This window comes from Perissodus microlepis, chromosome 14, assembly GCF_051167445.1.
Source record: "Perissodus microlepis isolate ML-2025 ecotype Zambia chromosome 14, ASM5116744v1, whole genome shotgun sequence".
Classification (NCBI taxonomy): Eukaryota; Metazoa; Chordata; class Actinopteri; order Cichliformes; family Cichlidae; genus Perissodus; species Perissodus microlepis.
The window spans coordinates 25020302-25044201 of record NC_140474.1 but is presented as its reverse complement, the minus strand read 5'-3'; the positions used below and the strand labels follow the sequence as shown (position 1 = coordinate 25044201).

General features: G+C 38.9%; 1 protein-coding gene across 1 annotated transcript in view; it reads right to left on the bottom strand.

Moving 5' to 3' along the window:
- The window catches only part of zbbx (zinc finger, B-box domain containing), a 79816-nt gene extending 58995 nt beyond the window's left edge, over positions 1-20821 (bottom strand). Inside the window, exons 1-7 of the mRNA XM_084950979.1 lie at positions 20684-20821; positions 18903-19036; positions 18310-18423; positions 8273-8375; positions 7547-7598; positions 6804-6904; positions 3858-3953 (exon numbers count right to left, since the gene is read on the bottom strand). Coding sequence (XP_084807105.1) covers positions 3858-3953; positions 6804-6904; positions 7547-7598; positions 8273-8375; positions 18310-18423; positions 18903-18967 — 531 coding nt within the window. The 5' untranslated portion in view covers positions 18968-19036; positions 20684-20821. The remainder of the gene's footprint in view (positions 1-3857; positions 3954-6803; positions 6905-7546; positions 7599-8272; positions 8376-18309; positions 18424-18902; positions 19037-20683) is intronic.
- Between the last annotated feature and the right edge of the window lie 3079 nt (positions 20822-23900).

Here is a 23900-nt window from a genome sequence, read left to right as displayed (position 1 = left end):
TAAAAGCATATCTGATAGACAAACACACAATGGAGCACCACCAGTTAGGAACTACCCAGAGCGTGGACTTCTGATGCCACGATTTCAACATTATTGAAGCAGTCTGGGATGTACTTGACATAGAACAAAACAAACGACAGCCAAGACTCAAAAAAATAATAATTAAAAAAAAAATGGTGATTTGTTGTGATTTGGTGCTATACAAATGAAACTGGATGAATTTAAAGCCCTTCTCCTCACATACAAAACCTCGATTAATCCGGCTCTGTTAAAGATTTCATAGTACTAGGCACTCTCTGTAATTTCAATTCAATTCAATTCAATTTTATTTATATAGCGCCAAATCACAACAAAAGTCGCCTCAAGGCGCTTCATAGATACAGAGAAAAACCCAACAATCATATGACCCCCTATGAGCAAGCACTTTGGCGACAGTGGGAAGGAAAAACTCCCTTTTAACAGGAAGAAACCTCCGGCAGAACCAGGCTCAGGGAGGGGCGGCCATCTGCTGCGACCGGTTGGGGTGAGAGAAGGAAGACAGGATAAAAGACATGCTGTGGAAGAGAGACAGAGGTTAATAACAGATATGATTCAATGCAGAGAGGTCTATTAATACATAGTGAGTGAGAAAGGTGACTGGAAAGGAAAAACTCAATGCATCTTGGGAATCCCCCGGCAGCCTACGTCTATTGCAGCATAACTAAGGGAGGATTCAGGGTCACCTGGTCCAGCCCTAACTATATGCTTTAGCAAAAAGGAAAGTTTTAAGCCTAATCTTAAAAGTAGAGATAGTTTCTGTCTCCCGAATCCAAACTGGAAGCTGGTTCCACAGAAGAGGGGCCTGACAACTGAAGGCTCTGCCTCCCATTCTACTTTTAAATACTCTAGGAACAACAAGTAGGCCTGCAGAGCGAGAGCGAAGTGCTCTAATAGGGTGATATGGTACTACAAGGTCATTAAGATAAGATGGGGCCTGATTATTTAAGACCTTGTATGTGAGGAGCAGGATTTTGAATTCAATTCTGGATTTAACAGGAAGCCAATGAAGGGAAGCCAAAACAGGAGAAATATGCTCTCTCCTTCTAGTCCCTGTCAGTACTCTTGCTGCAGCATTTTGGATTAGCTGAAGGCTTTTCAGTGAGTTTTTTGGACATCCTAATAATAATGAATTACAGTAGTCCAGCCTGGAAGTAATAAATGCATGAACTAGTTTTTCAGCGTCACTCTGAGACAGGATATTTCTAATTTTAGAGATGTTGCGCAAATGGAAGAAAGCAGTCTTACATATTTGTTTAATATGTGCGTTGAAGGACATGTCCTGGTCAAAAATGACTCCAAGGTTCCTCACAGCGTTACTGGAGGCCAAGGTAATGCCATCCAGAGTATGAATCTGGTTAGATACCATATTTCTAAGATTTTCAGGGCCGAGTACAATAACCTCAGTTTTATCTGAATTAAGAAGCAGAAAGTTAGCGGCCATCCAGGTCTTTATGTCTTTAAGACATTCCTGCAGTTTAACTAATTGGTGTGTGTTATCTGGCTTCATGGACAGATAGAGCTGGGTGTCATCTGCATAGCAGTGAAAATGTATGCTATGTCTTCTAATGATGCTGCCTAAGGGAAGCATGTATAATGTAAACAGAATTGGTCCTAGCACTGAACCCTGTGGAACTCCATAATTAACCTCAGTGTGTGAAGAGGACTCTCCATTTACATGCACAAATTGGAGTCTATTAGATAGATATGATACAAACCACTGCAGTGCAGTACCTGTAATACCTACAGCATGTTCTAATCGCTCTAATAGGATATTATGGTTGACAGTATCGAACGCTGCACTGAGGTCTAGCAAGACAAGCACAGAGATGAGTCCACTGTCAGAGGCCATAAGAAGATCATTTGTAACCTTCACTAAAGCTGTTTCTGTGCTGTGATGAGCTCTGAAACCTGACTGAAACTCTTCAAATAAACCATTCCTCTGCAGATGATCTGTTAGCTGTTTGACAACTACTCTTTCAAGGATTTTTGATATGAAAGGAAGGTTGGAGATTGGCCTATAATTAGCTAAGACTGCTGGGTCTAGAGATGGCTTTTTGAGTAAAGGTTTAACCACAGCCAGCTTGAAGGCCTGTGGTACATAGCCGACCATTAGAGATAGGTTGATCATATTTAAGATCGAAGAATTAATCAATGGCAGGACTTCTTTGAGCAGTTTTGTAGGAATGGGGTCTAAAAGACACGTTGATGGTTTGGAGGAAGTAATTATTGAAGTTAACTCAGAAAGATCAATTGGAGAAAAAGAGTCTAACTTAACATCAATGGTACTAAGAGTAGCTGTAGATAATATTACATCTGTGGGATGATTACTGGTAATTTTTTCTCTAATGATAAAAATTTTATTTGTGAAGAAGTTCATGAAGTCATCACTAGTTAACGTTAAAGGGATGGTTGGCTCAACAGAGCTCTGACTCTTTGTCAGCCTGGCTACAGTGCTGAAGAGAAACCTGGGGTTGTTCTTATTTTCTTCAATCAGTGATGAATAGTAAGATGTTCTGGCTTTGCGGAGGGCTTTCTTATAAAGCAGCAAACTATTTCTCCAGGCTAAATGATGATCCTCTAAATTTGTGACACGCCATTTCCTCTCCAGATTACGAGTCATCTGCTTTAGGGTACGTGTTTGAGAATTATACCACGGAGTCAGGTACTTCTGATTAGAGACCTTAGTTTTCACTGGAGCTACAGTATCCAGAGTCGTACGTAGTGAGGAGGTGAAATTATTAACAAGATAATCGACCTCTGTTGGGGTAGCGTTCAGATAGCTGCTCTGCTCTGTGTTGGTACAGGGCATTGAAGATGATAACAGTGGGTGGATTATATTCTTAAACTTAGTTACAGCGCTTTCAGAAAGACATCTACTTTGATAAAATCTACTCTCCACCGCTGTGTAATCAATTATTGTAAATGTAAATGTTATCAGGAAATGATCAGACAGGAGAGGGTTTTCAGGAAACACTGTTAAATGTTCAGTTTCTATGCCATATGTTAAAACAAGATCTAGAGTGTGATAAAAATCTATTTTATAATAGATTAGACTTAAAACTTTAAAGGATAAACAAAAACTTTCTTGTTCACTCAATACTTTTCATTCTATGTGTGTTTATACATCATAACTGATTTAATCATTAATTGTTAAACTTTGTTTCACTCTCCTATAGTTAGCCTTTGTCTTTTTTCCCCTCACCCAAAACCGGTCATGCTGGATTGCTCTCTCTATTTCTGTTTCTCCAAATTTGAGCTAAGTTTTACTTTCCTCATTGTCATTCATTGGTGAGGGATCAGCGTCAGTGAAACAGGTTGGCTCCTAGCTACCACAGTTAAAATGGTCGCAGAAGCATGGCAACAAAGAATGGTCAGCTGTTTGTTAGCAACTTAAGTTTTGACTTGTTCATGTTAAACACAAGTAAATTAGTCTTCAGAGCAATAAGTCTAGGTTAGCTGCTAGTGTGAGAAAATTCATTTATTGAACACATTGACTCAAGTGACATTGGGTCAGTTAGAAAGTCAATTCATGATTTTATTCGTGTAATTACCCAGCCCTGTGTACTGTTTGTGTGTGTTCTTGTGTATACTAAACTGGTATGATGTTCTGAAGAAGAGAAATGACAAAAAAGATGAGAGATAGTTATGAAGATATAATAATGATCAGCTATCTAAGAAACGAAAAAGACAAAAATGAGTAAAGCTGAAGAAGAATAGGATCAAAACATTTATTACTGAAAGCATAAGTGGAATACAAAGAAAAAAAGAGAGTTGGACACAGAGAAAATAGATTTAATACATATGCAAACAACACTCACTTGAATGGGAATCATTTTATGGAACTTCAGTGCCCCCTTATGGTGAAATCTGGCAAAACAGCCAACGCAGTAGTTTTCAGTGCATTCAGCACACATCTGCAACACATAGACCAAGTGCCATCAGTCTGTCTGCTTATAAAAACACCCACCTTTAGTGTGTTTCTATGTCTTTCAGTTTAAAAAACAATGGTCACTGCCTGTGCATGTCTGTGTACTGTATGCATATATATTAATTCATGCAAGTGGTTGCACTGGTAGGTAAAGCGCTCTTTTGCTAAAGATGTAACCTCAACCTTTCCTTATAAACTGGCGTGGTGCTGCAAGATGCATGTGTGTGTGTTTGTGTGTGTGTTAGCTGTGTGCACATTGGTGCATTTGTGCTTGGCACATGTGTGTTGTGAGTGTGGTTGAGTGAATGCCTCTTAAGGGAGGTCATTATAATTTCTATCTGTAAGAATCAGGTCTTGTTAGTGGGAAAAAGTCATTGCATCAGCAGGTTTGGGAAACAGGCTTTGGACAGAGCACACAAGCAAGGGCAAGTGCAATGGAGACACAGAGGCTAGGGTGGAGAAAAAGCAAACAGTCAAGCAACAACTAGCCTGTGTTTGGTTTCCTTCACTATGCATGCAAGTTTCTTTTTCAATAGATCAAGGTTTTATTACCAACACCATCACTTAAAATAGTGCAGTTTAGTGCGCTCTTTCAAGAAACACTACCAATTCTTTTTATCCTTGGAGGAACTTAACTCTATTTATTTATTTTGTCACAGTGTGATGCAGTTCCCGATCTAATGACTTGGAAGCTTTCTGTTTCTTGCTCACTTGCATATTTGCTATGTCTACACCTGTTTATTCATAGATGAATAATAGATAATTATAATAAATAAAGCAGTACAACAAAACACAATGATTCACAGTTCCATGCTGATTTCTGGATGAATAACCTTACAGTGTAAATTTCTACCAGCTGATTCAAACATTAATCCAGTAATTTTTTTTTTAAATTTAGATACATATTATGTATTTCTGTAATTAATGTCTTTATGGGTGATGCTGTGTTTTCATTCTTTTTTTTTTCTTTTTTTATCCATACAAGGAAGTATGTGTGTGAGTGTGTGTACACGCAAACCTGCAGCTGCGACATTGCCCTTTAATGGTCCCATAAAGCAGGGCCTCATTTCCCCTCTCAGGCCTGAGGATAAATTACAACCACTCCTCTGGGACTAGGCATCCCTATCAGACGGCAAGCAGCATATCACTGCACTCTTCCTACTACACAGGGAGAAATGAGGTAGGTTTTTTTTTTTTTCTTCTTTGCCTGGATGACTCTGGAATAAAGCATGAGGCTAGGTGTGCAGTGTGTGTTGCACATGAGATTTCAGCATTTTTATTACAATGAGTCATGTTTTTTTTTAAAAAAAAAAAAAGAAAAGAAAAAAAAGAAAAAAGGACAGATGTGTGATTGTGCGTTTATGAGTGCATATGTGAGTGTGTGAGCATTTGTGTGCATAAGTGCAGTTCCAGACAGAATGGCACAGACAGTTGTAACGCTTCCCATTATTGCCATCATTATAGGGTACGAGGGCTATCCAAAATGTGTGTGCGCATGAGGGTATTGTGTGTATTTGTGGATGCATTTAGCCTATGTGCTTGCCCAGACTACCATAAGCACAACCATTAAGCCCATAACTATGGGACACTGGGGGCATCCGGCCCTTCATTGGACAGTTCAGAGCCATCATCATCATCAAACGCACTATCAAGCAAATCACATCACATTATATTTTAACACACTGTGTGTGCTGCACTTAAATAAGTTATTCCACAACAAAAAGGGGGGAAAATTGTAGATGTCAGCTCAATCAGTTCAACCCCTGCCTCTCCTTCAATTCCTCTTTAAGTCTCCCTCGCTCTTACCATCATTGTTCTTGTTCTCGTTCTCATAGAAGCATCACTTATTCAATACTAAAGTCTGCTGGCTTCATAGTGAAACACAGAATAGGATTTACACAGGGAGCTGAGGATTTAGGAGGTGGGAGCAACTGGTCATCAAACATGCATTACTCAGCTCAGTCCATTACACACACACACACACACACACACACAGACGGTAAGGCTTCATTTCTCTCCTTCTCCCTCTTATTCACACATACAGTTTCAGGCCGTCATCCCTCCTCCTGAGCAGCAGTGGATGAAGAGCGAGAAAGAATAAACAATGGTGCCCTCGGAGGTCTCAAGTATCGATGAATGAATCCAACTAAACTGTTATCAGTGCAAACACAAACACACAGATAGACCAACAGATTGGACAGTTGAGGCACAGCGAGAGAGAGGAAGGCAGAAGAAAGAAAAAGACAGACATGAATAAGGGAGTGCAGAAAGAAAGACAGAAACAGGTCAGAATATGGCAGATGGAAAAACTGAAAAGGAGGAGTGACGAGAAAACACGAGGAAGAAAGAAGGATGGGTAAACACATAATGACAAAAGAGGGAGGTGGGCAGGTGAAAATGAGCATCTGAATGACAGACGAGCTAACAGCTGATGCAGGAAGAAGAGAAACAAATCTATATAATAACTGCAGTAAGATATATGGGTGAGAAGAGGGGACTCCAAAGAAAAATGAAAGGGGGGGGGACTGAAAATATGACATTCAACATTTAAACTTTGAAAACAGATCAAATGAATTGGCTCCTAGTGCTGCACGTGTAAGTGTTTTGTGTGTGTGTGTGTGTGTGTGTGTGTGTGCCTGCCTTATTAACACACAAAACCTTTCTCCAATGAGAAATGGCAAAATCACTTGCCAATTACTAAAATCTGATTTTTCAAACAGACAATTTTTGCTTTGTGACAGAGCCAAACAAACCCTGCATCCATGACAGTTAAAGTGACTTTTGCCATACAGTGTTGTTTGCATTTGTTCAGGTGTGACAGTTTTTGCGTCCATACTATTCCAGCAGTCTTGACTTCACATTGTCCACATACTGTTCCCCTCAGTCTGCTTTTTCTTGCTGTCTGGGTAGGAAGTGGAGGTGGTGGTTGAGGCGGGGCTAAAAAGAGCAAGTGCACTGTTATTAACTCTCGGTAAGGGTATTTAATTTAATATTCCTGACATTTAAGGGATATTATGCAACTGACGGCCATGACCAACAGAAAAACACAGAGAGATACAGTTTAGTATGTACAGCAAAGTTTTACACAAGTATCAAAAGTGCATCTGTTATTGGTGCAAAAAGTTGTTAAAGCAGTTAGCCTGCTTGTACAACTAGTTCACACACTGCTGTGAAATGTAACAACAAAACCAAAGGTTATATTGCCTGTTACAACATATTGTTCACACCAAAGACAGTCCTTTAAAACGTTTTCTTAGCTGTTTATAATTAATACATGACGCAGAGACATTTAACTATTGCGCCTGATGATTTTCTTTCCATCATGTTTAACATAAGTATGCCAAAGCTAAACATTTGTTAGACAGATCAGTGTTTAACGGAAAAACTCCAGAGTTTGGTACCTGCCTTTTCAAGTATCCCTCGTACTGAACTAACTGTGAAGAATGCTCTTGCATATTAACGTCCAAGTGGATGGTAGAAGGAAGTTCAATACAGTGCCAAGAGTACGCCTGCATGTCAAGCCTACCTGGTGCAGATATTTCACTTCTGAAACTCAAGTTGTGACTGTAAACCTCTCACCTGTCAGTTCTTCATCCTTCAGCACTCGGATCTTCAGTTTACCTGCTGACAGCTGTTCAGGCAGCATAGAGAAACAAATCAGCTCTCAGTTTACCAACAATCCTACGCAGTGTTCAGTTTTGTGTGTATTTGTAGGTATAAACTACTGTATGTTCATACAGTAGTATGCAGCGTTAGTGTTTACATTGCTGTATTTTATAATGTGTGAGCAAATAAATGAATAAGTTACCTCATTACTCTGCTGTTGAGAACTGACTTGAACACAGTGACTTTGTCCAGAAACCAAGTTTCCACATTAGTATTAGGAATATCAGTCTAGATTATGGTTACTGCCTCTAGCATCTCTTTTTTTCCCCAGACGTGTTCCACAACCACACTCTTTTACAGCTGAACAATTAAAAGTGGCTTTAAAATTTGGAGAAGACTGTTTTTCTGCTTTAGATTTAAAGACATCTGCATTGCACCCCAAAGATCTAGCGTACATCCCAAATACACATGAAAACAGGATTCAAGACACATTCATAATCCTAACGTCACAAACTGAAAAACAGCTTTTGGACAATAATGCTTATACTGTATGTTAGTTTTCAGTTGTAATTAGCATGCAAACAAATGTGGCATGATGTTTAAGAGTTAAATGTGTTTTATTCTGTCACTCTAACTCACATAGGAAAAATTAGAATGAAAATTAAAGACATATAAATATATTTTTTATCTTGACGGTACCTTTTGGAGCTTGCTCTCTTTGTCTTTCTTGGAGCCATATGAGAGAGAATTGCTTGTCATGGAACCACAATGTCCAGATGCCCATTTAATCCTTTGTGAATGTCTAAACAGAGGGAGAGGAAGATTTTTCTTTGTAAATCAAACAATCCTATTAATTTGACCATGCATATCTCATCAACAGTTACATAGCACTGATTTCTCAAAAATGACAGAAAAAAACTGCCTGAGTCCTTGATTTGTCTTGTTTATGCTTTATATCCAAAAAGACAGACTCTGATGACATTTGTTCTACACAAGATCTGTGTCTGCAGCTGAAAAGTAAAATCCAACAGAAATTCCCTTATGCAGTGTCTTGGGGATTCGGTATACCTGTTCATGCAGCATAGAGTAAATACCAATAAGTAACAATGAATGCACAGATATCTTTACATGTGCAAATTTACTTTAAAAGAAGTCTGAACACCGTTCTCAGATTGTATTATACCTGATTCGATTTCACAGAAACAACTGACACATCTTGCTATTCCTGTATTTTTATCAGGGTGGATGTGAACAGCAGGCTGGATGTAACAACACTCAAAGCTAATGTATCTTAATCTGTTGAAGTTTCCCCATGGGGCGTGAGTATTTAATAATATTGTCAGGCATTAAGATGAGGAGAAGAAATGTAGAAAAAAATGTCAGCAAAATACGGAAAAGGGTATAAAACCTGAAGTTTCATACCTTAAATCTCTCAATATTTTTTAAAGAAATATAGATGCAGATTAGTTTTATTCAATTTTTAAAAATTTATGTTTTAAGAAATTTTTTTATTTTTAGAGAGAAAGAGAAAGTAGTGGCTCGTGCCTCATGCTTGGCTTTATATTGCATGATTTGGTCTAATGCAAAAGGATATTTGCCTACAATATTACAGCACAGAAGGAAGTTTAATGAATGAATTCATGAATAAATAAATGTTACATATGTGTATAAGCTTATTTCAGCCATCTTCCGCTAGTAAGCTGGGGAAGGCGGCTTAACCAGATGCTACTTGCAGGCACTGTGTATCAGGTCACACTGTGGGAAGCTGTGCATTTGGATTTTTGTGTGCCTCTCAGTGTGTGTGTGAGAGAGAGAGTGTGTGTGCATGACCAAGGGTTGAGGGCATGAGGCAGTTGTGCGTGTGGTGCACAGAGTTTTTATAAAAGTGTCTGTTGGGTGCTGCAGGCAGCAGGGGGTTTGAGGAGTCTCACAGCTTCCGGGAAAAAGCTGTTTCTGGCGTTGGAAGTTCTGGATCTCAAAATGTGAAACCTCTTGTGTAACGGGAGGGGGTTGAAGAGGTTGTGGAAAGTAAAGCCATTGTTGCATCTCTTTTTTTGTGAATGGCTATAACATGGCAGCCCCAGGTTAGATTCTCAAGCTACTCTCTCACCCCATGGAGCCAAGTAGATTCTCTTTTCTTTTTTTCCCCCCAAAGTGTATACTTTTTCCTTCTGTCCAGGTAAAATCAAAACGATGTAGAGTGCAGATTCCATTCTTTAGGGATCAGTTAGGTTCATATGCAAACTGGAGGGAGCTGAGCTTGGTTTTATCTCGCTTTAGGCAATTCATGACAGCTGAAGTCGGTACTATTGGGTAGTAATCATTGAGACACGTCACCAGTGAATTCTTGAATGATAGCTGTGGACATAAGGGTGAGCCTGCACAGGGAGATGTTAAGATTGTTAGCACATCCTCCAGCTGGTTTGTGCATTCCCATAGACCACAAAATAGAATGTCTTCACCACCCATTGCCTTGTGATGCTTCACTTCATCTGTGATTAGGCAGGGGGCCTGTTCATCTTTCTGCGATGATGAGATAATCACAGTATGTATGAAGGTTTCTGGGTCTATAAGAGAGGATTCTATGGCTGTTGTAATTTTGCAAGGTTGGCTGGTGGTTGGCTGCGTTTCTTATTGATATATTTTTTTTCTGTTTATAGATACATGTAATTTTTCTATCATGTGTAATAATCTACTTTCTTCCTTTTCTCAGGTGCGTGTCTTAGCTACATACAGTGAAACTGAGCAACACTGCTATTCTTAACAATGCTTAGTCTAATAAACTGTGGTTCAAACATATATACAAATAACAAAGCAAGGAAGTCACTGCTATGACTGCTAGCAGCTATTAATGGCTGAAGAAGTGCATACAATTAAACAGGGATGTTTTTCTTTGTTCAAACAAAGTGAATACACAGTTTTAATCATTGAGGAAAAAATGCCATTTTTCTATCCACAGGTAGAATTTGTCTTGCTTATCACCAAAAATTAGCAGTCTTAATTTATTACCTGTGTAAAGGCACTGTCCCTTATTTTCAATAAGTAAGTCCACATCTGCTATAAGCAAATGTGACATTGCCTCCACAAATTTAGTAGAGGGTCATGGTATCTGTATATTCCTTAGTATCAATACTAAAGTGGCTGTAAAACTAAACATGTTCCAGCATTCTTAAAGCAGTTGGGTAGTGTTTCTAGGGCTCTCTCAGACTTCCCTACAATTCTCTGGCAGATATGTCTATTTCAGAACTGCAGTGTAAGACAAATGAACATTTAATTTGACTTACGATATATGTCATCGCCATGCACAGTGCTGTGAACAAAATCTATTGTCTTGTCTCCTTTAGTTGCAAAATTCACATGCTGGGATCACATAGCATGAAAGGTTACAAGTTTTTGCACACAAGCATGGACACAGTTGCAAATACAAAATTAAAAATGAGCACGTGTGTATATACAGACGCACATAAGCATGTGGATACAGTTCACATACACACACTAACAGGACACGCCTGTCAGTTTGAGAAAGTGAAGAAAAGAGGGATCCTCATTTAGATGTGAGTTATTCATGCTCATGTTGTTGAATTATTTATGCTATTTATGCTATTGTGATGTCAGGCTGTCTTTGAAAGAAGTTTATTTTGGATTGAGCTGGCAGCCTGTCAAGGCACAGGAAGTCAGAGTCTGAAAATATATGTGCGTGTGATGGCAAGAGTTGCCAGCAACCCTGATGCCGTCGCTGTGCTGTGCTGACACTGAGGGTGGGCGTCAGGTAATCATCCTCAAGACATCACCTAGGCAACTGGACTGTCGCTAAGGGAGACAGTTGAGGCACACCCCTGTCAGTGCAGGATGACAGGGTGTCCCTTCAGGACAATCAACCTGGAGAAACAAGTGTGTGTGTGTGTGTGTGTGTGTGTGTGAGAGAGAGAGAGAGAGAGAGATCGCCATTAGCAAAGCTCAAGCTATCTAATTCACACAGAGACAAACTGAACTACACCTGGAAGAACACACTTCAAAATAATAATAGTATAACACAGTTTCAGAAGCAACCCAACCCAAGTCTTGTAGCTAACAGATTAATTGTTTGTTTGCTTGCTTGTTGCTTGGCCAGTCCTCACTCTTCTAAATACCTTCAGAGTTGTTTGAAGATAAGAACGTCATAAAGGTTGGGTTAAGCTGTAAAATTTAGGGTTAGTTCAATTTAATTAAGATGATTCTGGGAAAAATAGACTGACATATACTCAAACACACCCAGCTATCACCTTTATCTGACCCATCTCAGCCAAAGTGAGAAATGACAACATATGTGCCCCTCTTGCACACACATACACGTGGGGCAAACTCTCTTTGAAGTCCAATGCCAAAGTAATTGTGTGACATGAGAGAACAGAGAGAGAGAAAAAGAAAGAAATAATGGATTTCAGCCCAGGATGAGTAGTATCAGGTCAGGAGGTCAATGCACATGTACGTATCACACAAACTAGGGAGCCAAATGAAACAAAAAAGAAAAGAGATAAAAGACGGACAGACAACATAATGGAATAGGCAGCAGATAGGGCGAGAAGCAGAGCAAAGAGAGAGCGGAGGAAACCGGAAAAAAGAAACCTCAACCATACTTTTAGATAAGATGAGAGCTTGTGTCTGTGAGCCGTACAGCCTAAAGACAAAGCTACATTAAATCTGTGGCTCGGGCAGGCCACAACAGAGAATGATGTACTACGTTTGCCCCAAGCTGCTGCTCTGGCTTTATTATCGCCTGTGTACCCTTCACAAACTGATTATACCACACCTCCTCTCAGCAAACTGAATTTGTTGGCCTATTCTCTGGGTGCATACAAGAGAGAAAAAGGGAGCAAGCGAGAAAGAGAAAGAGAGAGAGAGAGTAGGAAGACTCTGAGACAAAGATGAACAATTCATCTACTCCGGGAGCTTTGCGATCTAACAGACAGAGAGAGAAAAACAGAGTTACAAATAAATCACAGCTTGATATCTATAATAAAGTGTTGTCAAAGATACACTTGGATGTTTTGGTGAAAAAAAAAGGGGGGAAAAAGACAGGTAAGGAAGGAAGTTGGGAAAATTCGGGTAACCTTCACATCATACCTGAAAACAACAAATTAAACAAATTAGCCAAACCCATCTTTGTCTGCGTTCTGCTTTATGTCAGTGAGAGACAAACTAATGAGAAACCATTTCATCTTTTTCATTAGAGGTGCACTAATTAATTGATTCAAATTGTTAAGCTGGGTCTCACATCGAAGCCACTGCTGTATCATTGCACACAGCTTTCAGAGAAAAAGTAGGAGGGAAATAAAGTTAAATTAATGTGACGTTCAATGATAAAAACTGAGCGGGAAATGACTGTGTTTCACTGTAGTACTCAATAAAGGCACTTATTAAATGACTGTTAGTCTACAGTAATGTCTTTTCAAAAACTTCTACAAACCTCTGCTTGTCGAGGCTGCAGACTAACAGACGGCTTATAGTTTTTTCACCCATCAAAAAAAAAACAAAAAAACTCTACACTACACACTAGAGACACTAATTACCATGAAAAACCTTGCTATCGGCTTAGATACCTATTTACTACTGATACCAACAGTGTCATCTTTGCCTCCTCCATCTGAAACACAAATATATACAGCAGTGCTGCAGACAGGCAGGCACACAGCCACTCCCCTCACTAGTAGTTGAAGTAGTGATGTTCACAACACTGACAAACAGTGTCGGAGGAATTTCATGGGGTCAGTGAAGCTCCTATTGAAATATTTAGCAGACAGCATTAACTTTCGCCGTTTAACTATTAGCACCTGACAGTCAGATTACCCGTCTCTTAATTTAACATTAAGGTAGCGGTTAATAATGAAAGAGTTGGGTGTTCGTCTTGTAATCGGAAGGTTGCCGGTTCGAGCCCCGGCTTGGACAGTCTTGGTCGTTGTGTCCTTGGGCAAGACACTTCACCTACCACCTACTGGTGATGGCCAGAGGGGCTGATGGCGCAATATGGCAGCCTCGCTTCTGTCAGTCTGCCCCAGGGCAGCTGTGGCTACAACTGTAGTTTGCCTTCACCAGTGTATGAATGTGAGAGTGACTGAATAGTGGTATTGTAAAGCGCTTTGAGGGGTCCCGAAAAGCGCTATATAAATGCAATCCATTATTATTAAAAAAATGTTATGTTTCTCTTATAACCCAGACTGAAGCTCAGAAAAGTCTACCAGCCACAGGACAGAAACAGTGGGAGTCTACCTTACTAACTCTGTTTGATCAGCAATGAAATATGGTGCCAAGTCATGAGAAGCACAGAAAACAAACAGACCTGTAGGTGAATACATTTGCATGGGCCAGGATTGATCTTTATCATATTTTATTTTATTACTACTTTTTTTCTCCATAGTATCAAAATGGTATTAAGCATTTTCTTAGGTATCGTTATTGAGTTTGAAATGCTAGTATCATGACAACCTTATACAGTGCATCCAAGAACCTGGGTTCTGTAACCAATATATGGTAAGAAAATTAACTTTCTAACCGATCCTAAGTGGCAGAGTTCTTGCTTCCCATCGTTTCCAGTATACAAAAGCCAAAGGTGATCAGAACAAAGGTGTTTTACTCTAACAACAGGAGTCAGCACAGAGAAAACTGCTTAATGAAACCCCTGCACAAGGACAACACATTGCAAATAATTGCTAATCATCAGTGGTCTTTCTGAAAATTAGAAAATATGTCTGAATATTATGTTTTTTAAAGAGATCATGAGATACCTCTAAACAAAGACACCCAGAATAAACTATTCATTTTCACACTATAGTTAGGCAAGCAGTTGCTCTCCTACCTTCACACTATTCCCCATACTATAAACAACCTCTTACTTCATGTACTTTTTTACAGCTCGCTCACACACAAATCAAAAATCTTTCTGAACTTACTTATAGAGTATGCTGTAATATGTCAGAAACACAGAGCTTGAACAGAATTTTTGTGGCACAGTTGTGTGTCTGATTAAGGAACACAAACCAGAAAGTACAAAAAAAAAAAACAAGAAAAAAGAAAGGGATAAAAGAAAGAGAAAAGTCTGTAATCCACAGTGTTGAAACACATGAATAACATTATTTATAGCCGGCCAGGTATCAGAAACACACACAAGCTGACGCTCGCACATCTTGTTGTATCCTAGGGCTGGTGGAGTGGTAAATGTTGCAGTATTTCAGCCTGACAGAAAACACTGTGTTTATGTGCTTATCATTTGAAAAGCCTGGGCAAGAGGGCCCTCTTCCCATACTGATAGCTTCTTAATTAGACCTAGACTTCCAGTAAAAAAATAAATAAATAAAAAAAAAAAAAAAACATGCAACACCTTTCCTGAAGCGATAAACACGTTGCACTTCCAGGTGGTGATGTATGAATCAAACCAATAGCAATCCATCATGAGAAATGAGTGCCTCTCGCCATACTCTTAATCACTGATAGTGTAATTAGCTCTGCTGCTTTTAAAGTGTATTTTCACATGTGTGTGTGTGTGTATAGTTTTTGAGTAGATATTATTTAAAGGATTCAGTGCATAAAATCCATATTTTGCTCTCACTAGGGCTTTCCCTGAGCTATATAATATACTAATAAAATTACACGGTTCTCCATAACTATACATAGGTAACACAACTGAGAGGTATTAATGAACATCTCATTAATATCCAGTGTTTGTTTTCAGGCTATAAATTAATTTTCTGTTCATACAAGTAGGAATGGCTCACAATAATGAGCCAGGTATGTACAGTATATATAATTTAAAGGTGTTTGTGTGACTACAAAGGTCTCGGGTTAGCAACAAAGCTCAAACGTTGTCAAGAACACATGAATAACATTATAACCAAACTCAGCTGGATTTTTGGTAAATAAAAAATCTAGAATATTAAGGTTTTAAATGCTTAACGGTATTATGCAACATTCAGAACCAATGGATGTTGCACTAGAGAAGAATCTCACACCAAAACAAAGTGAAGCAAAACAAAAATAGTCAAACTGAAGCCTTTTAGCAGCTCACAGGGCTCTCTATCTTAAAAGCCCAGACCAATGTTGACTCTGCTTTTATCTCTTTCTTTGTTGGAGGACTTTTTAGCCAAAGATTGTGATTTCCTGTGCCTAGCGAGATCTGAGTTGCCTTCGATGGGAATACAACTGTACACCTACATCTCATTTTTAAGAGAGACTGTGACTTTGGTAAACCAATACTGAAAATTAAACCCTATAAACAAAAAACCTCAAAAAAAAATATATTTAATTATCATCTATATAAACCTGATATTTTGGAGCTCTTTTTTTCTTTTAACATGACAGATAATAACTTAGCATTTCTGACTAGCAGGCAGCTGCTTCCATCTCTTTAAAGAGTGATTTTCAGAGACACTGAAGTTCTTTTTCACTGTTACCACTTTCTCACTGTTATCACTGCCCTGTCCAATTAAAATTAAATAAGAATATAAGAAACTTATTTATAGAAAGAAATGAAAGGGTGCAAATAGCATTGTATATACTGCCAGTGACTCTCTATATCCACTTTCAGTTAATCTAAGTAGTTGTGACAGTTAATGACATGGTGGAAACAAATATAGACCTAACTAAAAATATTACATAAATAATGGGTTCAACAACATCCCATCAAGATAAATCCATCAAGGACAGACAACATCAGGACTTTGATTATAATCAAAGTAAGGCGAAAATATAAATGGGGCTAATGGCCAGTGATTTATCTCTTTCAAAGCTAATTTTAACATCAAAAATGTTCCCACTGTATTTTTTTCTCCTTCATTTTACTGTTGCTCATTCTTATGTCTTGTGCATCGTCTCTCTGATGTCGGGAATGTGAACCAGCAAAGGTTGCTCCACTGACCTTTTGCATGGGCATGAGCTAACTTCATCTATGACTGGCTTTTTCAGTTCCCTGACTGCTTCTTTATTCCTTCCATAGCAACCTTTTCTTGACCTTTATAGTTAGAGAAGTCGCAGACCTCCCACTCTCTCATTTGGTGTCTACCTCTATCTGTCTCTATTACTCAGTGTCTCTACTTTCTGTGTTGCCTGCTCTTTTACAGCTGCTGCAACTTCTCTGCCTCTCGCACTACCTCATGTCTCTCCATTAGTCACCTGCTGTGTCTACGAAGTTGCTATATTTATTCCCCTTTTTCTAGTTTCCCTCTTCCATTTTTTCAGGATGCTTTCTTGTGACATTTTGACATTTTTACACTTTTGCTTTTATTGGATAGTGGCAGTGGAGATAGACAGCAAGTGTGGGAAAAAGTGCAGGGGAATGGCATGCAGTCGAGTTGAACTGGTGCATTTTTCACATATGCTCCAACCATTTCACTATCTAATCTCTGCATTCCCTTTATGCCCTCATCCTGACTCTTTAAATCTTACCCAATATAAGTTAAGAAAGTTGCCATCCCAAAAATAAAATACTGGCATCCGCCAGTGCTACCCCTCAGCCTACTAGTGAATACACCTATGGTGTCAATTCCAAAAGCTTTAGGTCAAGGTCACTGAGATTCAAACTCATCTAACATTTTCAGTACATACACCTAAGTTATGTACTGAAAGCTATTTCGCCAAATAAATTTAGCACCATCTTTGATATACAGCTGTTTCACATCCACATAGCTGACAGGAGATTTTATTGATGTTTTGTCTGTGTTTTACTTAAGGTTTAGTTGTACTACTGGTCACTTTGTTAGAAAGTTAGAAAAAATATTTTCAGTTATATGAGTAAATAATAGTATGTGAAAAATACTCAGTCCTCTTTTTTATGTATACCTTTTGAACTACTTGTTAATGCAAATAATGCAATCTAATCATTTAAGCATGTAGATATGGTCAAGACAACCTGTTGAAGTTCAAACTGAGCATGAGAATGAGGAAAAGAGATGCTTTAAGTAACTGGGATTTTCCCACACATCCATTTTCGGGGTTTACAAAGAATTGTCCAAAAAAAGAGAAAATATCCAATTGGCAGCAGTTCGCTGGGAAAAAATTCCTTGTTGATGTCAGAGGTCCAAGCAGAATGACTAGACTGCTTTGATCTGATGGGATGAACTCAAATAACCACTTGTTACAACTAAAGTATGCGGAACAGCATCTCTGAACACATAACACATAAGACCTTGAAGCAGATGGGATACAGCTGCAGAAAACCACACTGGGTGGCATTCCAATTTGCACTGAAACTGTAAACCATTATCTAGTTTTACGAGTCTCAACTACTTCTGCAACATTCGTGATAGTGTGGGCCATATTTGTACCTAATAATATGGCTAGAGGACTTTTCAAGACTAAATGTGAATGGAACCAGGCTGCCGTAGTACTTGTTACAATAAAGTGTTAAATTGCTAAATGGGATGATGAATGAAGGTTGTTCATGTGGTTTCCCATAGTTATTTATTTATTTATTCACCTTTATCTAAACAGCTGAAAACACCCAGAAAAAAACAAATGTAAAGTAAAGAAAATACTCCACAGACAACATAAGGAGAAATCTCTCTTCAGTAAGCTGAAACTTGATTCAGGAAAACAAAATTCCCTCTTCTGTGTTTTGTGTTACAGCTCATGCTTATTCACTACACTATCTTCCGTTCCCCTCTCTCGACCTCTCCTGTGTTTTCCCTGGCGTCTCACTTGCATTTTCACTTTTCGATTTCTCCAAATCACTGCCCTTCTAGGATACAGACTGTAACACTAATACTCACCCTCTTTCCGCCTTCTCTTTACTGATGCTGTCTTTCAGCCGTTGCAGTTTCTCCTCTATCTCCCTGCTCTCACTGGCCAGAGTCATGGTCTCCATTTGCAATTCTTGCAAGTTCCTATATTAACACAAACACACCCACATATAAGCAATCAATTAACAACAATCAATCATACAAAGGGCCTACTCCGTCAGATTGGAGAGCAAGGCTTTCATCAATAACTTCAATTTATTTTCACCACTAGCAGATCTCTGAATAATCAATACATGCAATCAATTAGTTACTGGATCAGGGCATCACCAAGTCAGGCATTAATTTATTCAATTACCGGTTGGCAAATGAGAAACTAGAGTAGGAGTATTGAGCAATATTAGTAAAAAACAGAGCAAAAAAAAAGAAAAAAAAGAATAGAGTCTACCAAGAAACACAGGCACCACCTCACAACAGTTACCTTGCTTGAAAGTCCATTTTGTGAAATAGCGATTCTCTGGATAGAATTTGAATGGTTACAGATGAAAATAGGATGGGAGCCAAGGAACAATAATGGGCTTCTACCGAATGCCTTAAATCACATCATTGATCTTATCTCATCTTACCTGGCATTGAGCTTGACAGATTTGGCCTTGTTGTTAGGAAGCACCACAAAGTCATTTAAATTCATGGCTCTTCTTTCTGGTGGCTCAGGTATTCTTCTCCAGTCTTTCGCTGTGCTTTTTACAAAGAGTCTCTGCTGCAATAAAAACCCACAGTAATGGCATAAAACTGGATCTCATGCAGGGCCCAAGTTAAATCACACACAGCCATAAATGAATACTGCCACGGTGGAACGAGCAAAATAGCAGGGATGCATTTGCCCAGAAGAATAGGAAGTTAAAACAAGCAATCACGTATATTTAAATCGCATCTGACGGATCTAAATGGATGATAAATGGTTTGGGGGCAGTAAAAGACGACTAAGAAAATTAGCCGATAAGGCAGGTTTGATAAAAGCAATACAGCCACACCTGCTAGAAACTCAGTAGGTAGAAAAAGTGACATTAGACGAGCCATTTTGTTCAAGGTGGGTAGTCTCTTAGCAAAAACACTGACATTTCACAGGCAATTTTAAAAACATAATCGTATATCCATAGGGTAAAATTAGAACATTGATGAAAAGCCACAAACACACCTATCCCAGAACAGATGGTTTTTGGGGATTTGGGTTTTTTGGGGTTTTTTTGCTTTTTCACTTGAAGCAAATTTGTAAAAGATTCAATGCCAGGAGGAGACACAAATCCCTTCAGGGTTGCATCAGGAAGGACATCCGGTGTAAAGATCTGCCACATAAAACATGTACAGTGGTTAGCACTGTTGCCTCACTGTGGCTGCAGTTAGTGGGGTTAGGTTAACTGGTGATTCTAAATTGACCATAGGCATCAATGTGAGTGTGAATGGTTGTCTGTCTCTATGTGTTAGTTCTGCGACAGGCCGGCGACCGTACCCTCCCTCTCACTCTTTAACAGCTGGGATAGGGTCCAGCCCCTACTCCTGTAATCCTGAGCCGGATAAGTGGAAAAGCATGGATATGTGAATGGATAAAACATGCAGTGACCTCTTGTAAATAAGGGAGCAACTGCAAGGAGCTATAACGAAGCTGAGTTAAATCAAATGCCCACTGAGGACACACCAGCACAATGATCCAATTTGCCTCCAGAGTATGGAGTGTATTCAATGAATCCCACATCCACCACAAACCAATGACATATGTTCAAGGACAGACAAAATTAATTAACGTTAAATGTGATTTGACTGTAAATTCAATACCAATAATAATAATAGTAATAATAATAAGGTGTTGAACACTTCGCAAAAAATGTTGAAGTCATAAAGGATTTTGGGGGGGGGGGACAATCCAGTCCAGTCACAGCGTATGACGTATGCTCCTGTAAGCTCATGTTAGACAGCGACAGTTTTTACAAAGGGTTTAACAGAGAGTAGCTGGTCTAGAGAGAGACATTTGACTGGGTGAAGCTAAATTTACTGTCTCCTCCGAGCCGTATAGTAAAGATGACACACACACGCACACACAGTAATGCATTTGTTCACACCACACATTTTCTCTTGTAGTGTCAGCAAAAGCGCAGGTGTACTAAATCCCATTAATTAGATTAGCTTCTGGTATTTTTCATGCTGGCTCACCGGAACAACTTACTGGGTCATTAATGGAACTCTTAATGTTTTTAATCCCCCCTGTGCTTTTCCTACGAGACAAAATGTCTACTGTGAGACCGGTTTATTTAATATTAAGACAGTAACCGTGAAGCTCATGTGGCATGTGACGGTAACTGTAGAACAGGCTAACTTAAACTTCACAGGCTGCTGAGAATATGAAACTTACCCAAATCGCTCCGCGGTTCTTTTTAGAGTTATCTGCTTCTGATAATTTATCAACCTTTTTTTTTTAGTTGTTAAGCCAAAAGGTCACATTTACATGACATTTATTGCAGGTTTTCGTCAGGGGCGCTTCTCGTCTGTAGTCGAAATGTTTCTGTTAGGTTACTATAGCAACTTACGCCTGTCTCGCGATAGGTTGACGGCGGGTGAGTTTACTGGAGGCGGTTTTGCTCCGTATATCCGTGTTTGTTTGTGTTTTAGTTAACTTTTTCCCCGTTTGGTATATTTAAAAAAAGGAATTAGGCCGTGTGTATGTGCTTTTGTTTGTTCCGGGAATAAGCATTGGATTCAAAGGCAGCAAATTCCCCTATTGCTTTGATAATCATGGGTAGTGGGAATTCCCGTCTAATTAAAATCCTTAAAGCATCAAGATAAAATTTTATAGCACTGATTAGAGCTTTGAACCCTCGTTATTTTTTTTATTTTTTTTATTTTTTAGCTGACTTTGGAGTTGTCTTTAGTAATCCAAAGACGATGATGTTTAAATATTTCATGTTGACAAGCATTAGAGATCAGAAGCAAAATAATTTCCCATTAGCCCATAAGATAAATGTGCTGGGTTGAATTTGGTAAGACCAAAGTGAGGAATATAGTTTGTGTCCCCACAAGAGTGCTTATTTGTAAGCAAGAAACATAAGTCACTATGTAGCCACTTATTACATTGCTATATGTAAAATACAAACCTGATGGAGTTCTAACATTACAGTGTTACTAACAAGAAGGTTAAATGCCAGGTTAAAAACACCGAGTTTTAGTGCTTTTGCAACTTTAAAAATAGAGTACATATTACATCATACATACCACAGGTAATATATGTGTAGCCTATAAAGGATCAGCAGCACCAACTATGCATCAGAACAGAAAAATCTAGTATTAATAAACTGAAATTCTACATGTGATGCGTCTGCCTTTTTAAAATAATAACTGTATTATTGATTGTCATTATCATTATATGCCTTTGAGATGCTCTTGCCCATAACAGTACAGCCAGGCATTCATCCAGCCTCATTTGTATTCCAGGACAATAGAAACTTTTTGACGATTGCAAAAGCACTCGTCTACAGCAAGCGATTCCTCCACCTTTACTTTTTCTTTTTCTTTTTTCTTTTTTCCTTGCGTCTTTATCCTACCATGCCGTCCTTTTCCAAACCACAGGACAATTATGGTTTAGTACACCTCCACCTCATTCCTAAATCCTTTCTCTCTCGTTTGCTTGTACTCCCTCCTTTTGTCTGTTTCTCTCTTCCTACATTGTTGGCATATGACCTATTGCTCCTGCCATCAGGAAAGTGTGGGTGTATGACTTATTGTACACGTGCCTCTGTGTATGTGTGTGAGGGGATGGTCATTTAGGGTCGTGACCCTCCAGCTGGATCCTGTCTCGGCTGCTAAACAGTGACTCCCTCCCTCTCCCGTTCTCTCTCAGCTCTGCCTGCACAGACAGCAGGGCGTGCAGTGGCATACTGATGAGCGGACGGATGAGAGGAAGAGAAAGCAGGAGTGGGGGGGGAAGTGAGGTGCATAGAGCTGAAGGGAGCAGGTAGAGAAGGGGACAAAGCAAGAGGCCAAAAGGCACATGGAAAAGCAATGCAGGAGAAGTAATGAGAGAGCAACAGAATGCATGCAAGGAGGGCTACAACACCAGAGCAGTTGCAGGAAAAGGACAAGCACTGTGCTGTGAAATGTCAGGGCTATTTAATTCATTAGGAGGCAATGATTATGGCACTGTACTGAATGTCATCTGCTGGGTTAAACCTTCCTCAGCAGGCCCGTGCTGGATATATATATATTGAATGTTTGGCTATGGTTGGAAACCTTTTATCAATGACATAGTGCGAGAAACATGGAGAGAAAAAATGTAGTCAGCCAGCCAGCCAGAATCAACACATACTTTTTTGTGTGGGGCTCCTGGCATGCACAGGAGGTTTGTAGATAATCCTACAAGTATATTGTCGAAATAATGGAGAAATTGTTAAATAACCTTGAAAAGGTGTTTGGCAGCTTTCATCCATTCATCTTCTATACCTGCCTATTCCTATTCAGAGTCACAGAGGGATGAAGACTATCCCTGTATTCACAAATGGAAAGAAGGTCACCAGTCTATCATAGGATTAACACCAGGCACATTTAATCTTCTATTTTACCTGATCTGCATGTTTTTGAACTGTGGGAGGAAACCAGATCACAGGAGAACATCCATAGGACTTTCTTGCTGTAACACTCGGACGCTGTCGTCCTCGATAACTAAGTCCCTGTGTTGCCCCTCACTAAAAAATTGACAGTATAGAAAACTTTAGCCTTATGCTCGCTCGATCCTGACCTGAAATTGTCTGACCAAATCAGGGCAGCAGTCTCAAAACTGAAAAGAATATAGGGTGTATTACCTTAAGTCAACCAAGATCAATTCAACTAACCTCCAGTTAGAAGGAGCATGACATCAGATTATTATATCACCACAACAAAGCGGAGAAAAGTTACACAAAGAAAAAGATTTTGAGAATCTGACGTACAAAAAAAACAGAATACTGATCTCGTTTCATGCTTTCATACTTCACAAAGCCAATTACTTCATAGGTTGCCAGGAGTAGGGAGTATCTGGATAGCTGCAGCTCACATGTTGGGATACAGTCTATAGACAATGAAAAAAAGAGAAAAATTGTGCATGTGAATCTGTAATGTACCAAAAAATGAATAGATAAGTCAGTCTTTATGGTTCTAAGGGAGCACGAGAAAGCAGTAAAAGACACCTTTGCACCTGTTTAAGCCATAATGTGTGTATGTATGTATATATATAGATATATATATCTATATATATCTATATAGATATCTATATAGATATATATATGTATATATATGTGTATATATATATATATATATATATATATATATATATATATATATATATATATATATATATATATATATATACATATAAATTTATATTTGCAATTAAACATGGGTCCTGAAATAGGTCCATGTTAGTATTCTGCAGACATCGCTCATGCAACAATCCTCTTGACCACATATAGAACAGTATAACACACAGTAGAGATCAAATGCTTATGGTTATATATATGAGTATTATAGAACTTAGGCTCACTGGCAACTTTGTTAGATATTGTACATTTGTAAATACCCGGTTGGATCATCTTTTGCTTGTT